The 3,835-nt window shown below is 36.6% G+C and overlaps 1 protein-coding gene across 1 annotated transcript; it reads left to right on the plus strand.

Annotated features, from left to right (window-relative positions):
- The first annotated feature begins 382 nt into the window (after nucleotides 1-382).
- LOC123410331 lies at nucleotides 383-874 on the plus strand. Its single transcript, XM_045103264.1, has 2 exons — nucleotides 383-653; nucleotides 740-874. The coding sequence occupies exons 1-2, from the start codon at nucleotides 383-385 to the stop codon at nucleotides 859-861; spliced, it is 393 nt and encodes a 130-aa protein (XP_044959199.1). The 3' UTR covers nucleotides 862-874.
- The last annotated feature ends 2,961 nt before the right edge of the window (nucleotides 875-3,835 follow it).

The following is a 3,835-nucleotide window of genomic DNA, read 5'->3' on the forward strand; positions in this document are numbered from 1 at the left end:
ATCTTCTTTGAACATCTGAGCAGCTCTCAGCAAAAAAGACAAATCGGCTCAGAAAATTCGTGAACAATCAACCTTTTTGACAGACCCAGATTTTGTCTTTTTTTTCTGAGAGCTGCTCATATATCCAAATAAGATGCAATTTGGAGCGAAGCTCACGCATCAAATTGTCTACCATCCAAAAAACATTTGGAGTTTTTTGAATTTTTCTAATATTTGTTTCGATTTTTTTGTGAGGAGGGGTGGAGCTGAGCCCGGGTGCTAAAATGCCCTACTCCTTTTACATTGCTAACTTTATAACTTCTCGTAGACGAAGATTCATTTGCAAAATGCCTCAATGTCCAAGCCAACGGTCTATTTATGTATTTATTAATAGGGCAAGAAAATGGCTGCTGTCGTATATGATGAAGATGTCGATCGATTTGATCCTCTACTCGTAGAGGGGCGGGTATATTATGTGTGGCAGATGCTCGCAGAACCAATTGTCAGAGATGGGGACTATTTGTTTGCAGATAGTCACTTTGTGTATCATTTCAGCTCAGTGACAATAATCAATGAGATAAGAAATGTCAATGAGCAGCTGACCCCATTGTTCCCTCCATTTATGCCTTTTGACAAAGTTTGTGAGTTCACCCTTGATAATAATACATATGTTGGTAAGTTAATTAGTTTACTTTTATACATTCTAAATGTTCTCTTGTAACACACCATCAACTATAATGTTTTTCCATTCAAATGTTAGATGTCATTGGCATGGTTTTGTTTGTAAGTTCTATGGGACACAAGGACAGTTTCTACGACCGAAGGATCCCAGTGAGAAATATCGTTCTGCTAGATGACACGTATATCTATCTTATGGTTTAGAATTATTTGAATAATTCAAAGATTTTATGTTTTCTTCTAATATTACTTGATTTTGTAGCTACAATATTGTCAAGTTAGTTGTATGGGACAAGTTAGTGACTGATAATCTAAGTACATGGGAAAAACTGGCCGAGGAGCGTGCTATTGTCGTGGCAACAATGTTACGTGCAGACCGCGTTGGTAAGTTAAGTTCATGCATTGTTCTATGCACATAGTACCAACAAAAAAATTGCTAATAGATTTATGATTTGTCTTTAGTTAACTAGACCATGGCCTGCATAGTACGGACTATAGTAGGATGCACTTTGACCCGAACATCATAGCCGCACATAAACTGAGGCAAAGGTAATTGTAAATTTAGTTGAAGTTAGTTTTTTATATGGTATACTAAAAAAATAGAATTATTTTTGTGTAGGATCAATAATGATCTGTCTGGACCAGCATCTCCATGAATCAAAAGAAGATGGAGAATGGAGTCATGAAGCAAAATTGGAGAATAGGAGAATGTGTTGCATAAGCTAGACTGAGCTGCTTTTTAATTGTGTTAATCCGCTTTTGCTTAAATTTGGGTGTATGAGTCGTTAAAAATCTGTTCGGTGCTTTTGTAATCGTTGATGTAACTGAAACTGAGTTTCACCTACAACGTGAAATCTTATGATGGTGTAATGCCAAGACAACTTGATCTGAGAAATCAAGTTGTTGTGTTTTCTAGGCAAATGAGAAATGTAACCTTCAATGCATGATGCATTTGAAAATAGTTGCGCACATGCATATAACTGCTATTTTTTTATGTGGCTAAAGCCTAACCATATCTTAACAAAAATGCAGTACTACATTGATTTATACTTTTGTTGTTCCATTTCATTTTATGTGATTTCGTAGCGTAGCACGGGCCTCTTACTAGTATATATAATTCACCACACATATATGATATACATATAAATCAATGTACATCCCCGTATATCGAAAGAACCAACATACAAAGTATTGCACTGTTTATCCATGTATACATATACATATAGTTCGACATTGTTCATCAACTCAAATGAAAACTAGATGATATACATATAAAGTTCATCCATCGACATTGTTCAACTCCATGAATGCCAGCTTCCATGCCTGTAGTATATCCAATCTGCAAAAATGTGAATAAGAAAGTCAGAAGAAGAACAAAATATGATGTTTTTCAGCTCATTATGTCATTTTTAGCGGAAAACAAGCTAAGAATATAATATTCATGAGATAACCAAGGTTCTTATGCCATTTTTAGCTTATTATGGCATTTTGGAGATAAATGGGTTAATTAAAGCAAGGACAATATGAAAGAGGAGAAGAAAGAGGAGGAGGATTAGAAGAAGAAGAAATCAAGAAGAAGGAGGAGAAGGAGGAGGAGGAGAAGGAATAGAAGGTCCTTGGCCTTCTCCTTCTCCTCCTCCTCCTGCTCCTTCTCATTCTCTTCTTCTTCTTCTTCTTCTTCTTCTTCTTTCTTTTAATTTTGCCTATTTCTTCTCCTCTTCTCCTCTTGTTGGAGCTAAATTACCTAATTATGTCTTTTTGGATCTAAATGGGTTAATTATCCCATTTTAGAGGAAAACAAGCTAAGTATATAATATTCATGAGCTAACCAAGGTTCTTATGCCATTTTGAGCTTATTATGCTATTTTGGAGCTAAATGGGCTAATTATGTCATTGTTGGGTTAATTAAAGCAAGGATAATATGAAAGATGAGAAGAAATAGGAGGAGGAGGAGAAGAAGAAGAAATCAAGAAGAAGGAGGAGAAGGAGGAGGAGGAGAAGGACTAGAAGGTCCTTGGCCTCCTCCTCCTCCTCCTTCTCCTTCTTCTTCTTCTTCTTCTTTCTTTTCATTTTTCCTATTTCTTCTCCTCTTCTCCTCTTGTTGGAGGTAAATTACCTAATTATGTCTTTTTGGAGCTAAATGGGCTAATTATCCCATTTTAGAGGAAAACAACCTAAGTATATAATATTCATGAGCTAACCAAGGTTCTTCTGCTATTTTGAGCTTATTATGGTATTTTGGAGCTGAATGGGCCAATTATGTCATTGTTGGGTTAATTAAAGCAAGGATAATATGAAAGAGGAGAAGAAAGAGGAGGAGGAGGAGAAGAAAGAGGAGGAGGAGGATAAGAAGGAGGAGGAGGAGGATAAGAAGAAGAAATCAAGAAGAAGGAGGAGAAGGAGGAGAAGGAGGAGGAGGAGAAGGACTAGAAGGTCCTTGGCCTCCTCCTCCTCCTCCTCCTCCTCCTTCTCCTCCTCCTTCTTCTTCTTCTTCTTCTTCTTCTTCTTTCTTTTCATTTTTCCTATTTCTTCTCCTCTTCTCCTCTTGTTGGAGCTAAATTACCTAATTATGTCTTTTTGGAGCTAAATGGGCTAATTATCCCATTTTAGAGAAAACAAGCTAAGTATATAATATTCATGAGCTAACCAAGGTTCTTATGTCATTTTGATCCTATTATGGTATTTTGTAGCTAAATGGGCTAATTATGTCATTGTTGGGTTAATTAAAGCAAGGATAATATGAAAGGGGAGAAGAAAGAGGAGGATGAGGAGAAGAAGAAGAAATCAAGAAGGAGGAGAAGGAGGAGGAGGAGAAGGACTAGAAGGTCCTTGGCCTCCTCCTCCTCCTCCTCCTTCTTCTTCTTCTTCTTCTTCTTCTTCTTCTTTCTTTCTTTCTTTTCATTTTTCCTATTTCTTCTCCTCTTCTCCTCTTGTTGGAGCTAAATTACCCAATTATGTATTTTTGGAGCTAAATGGGCTAATTATCCATTTTTAGCGGAAAACAAGCTAAGTATATAATATTCATGAGCTAACCAAGGTTCTTATGCCATTTTGAGCTTATTATGGTATTTCGGAACTAAATGGGCTAATTATGTCATTGTTGGGGTAATTAAAGCAAGGATAATATGAAAGAGGAGAAGAAAGAGGAGGAGGAGGAGAAGAAGAAGAAATCAAGAAG

This window comes from Hordeum vulgare, chromosome 1H (assembly GCF_904849725.1).
Source record: "Hordeum vulgare subsp. vulgare chromosome 1H, MorexV3_pseudomolecules_assembly, whole genome shotgun sequence".
NCBI classification, from domain to species: Eukaryota; Viridiplantae; Streptophyta; class Magnoliopsida; order Poales; family Poaceae; genus Hordeum; species Hordeum vulgare.

Coding starts and splice junctions, on each gene's coding strand:
- LOC123410331 (XM_045103264.1), top strand. CDS start 383: ATGGCTGCTGTCGTATATGATGAAGATGTCGATCGATTTGATCCTCTA. Junction 654..739: donor TGATAATAATACATATGTTG/GTAAGTTAATTA, acceptor TTCAAATGTTAG/ATGTCATTGGCATGGTTTTG.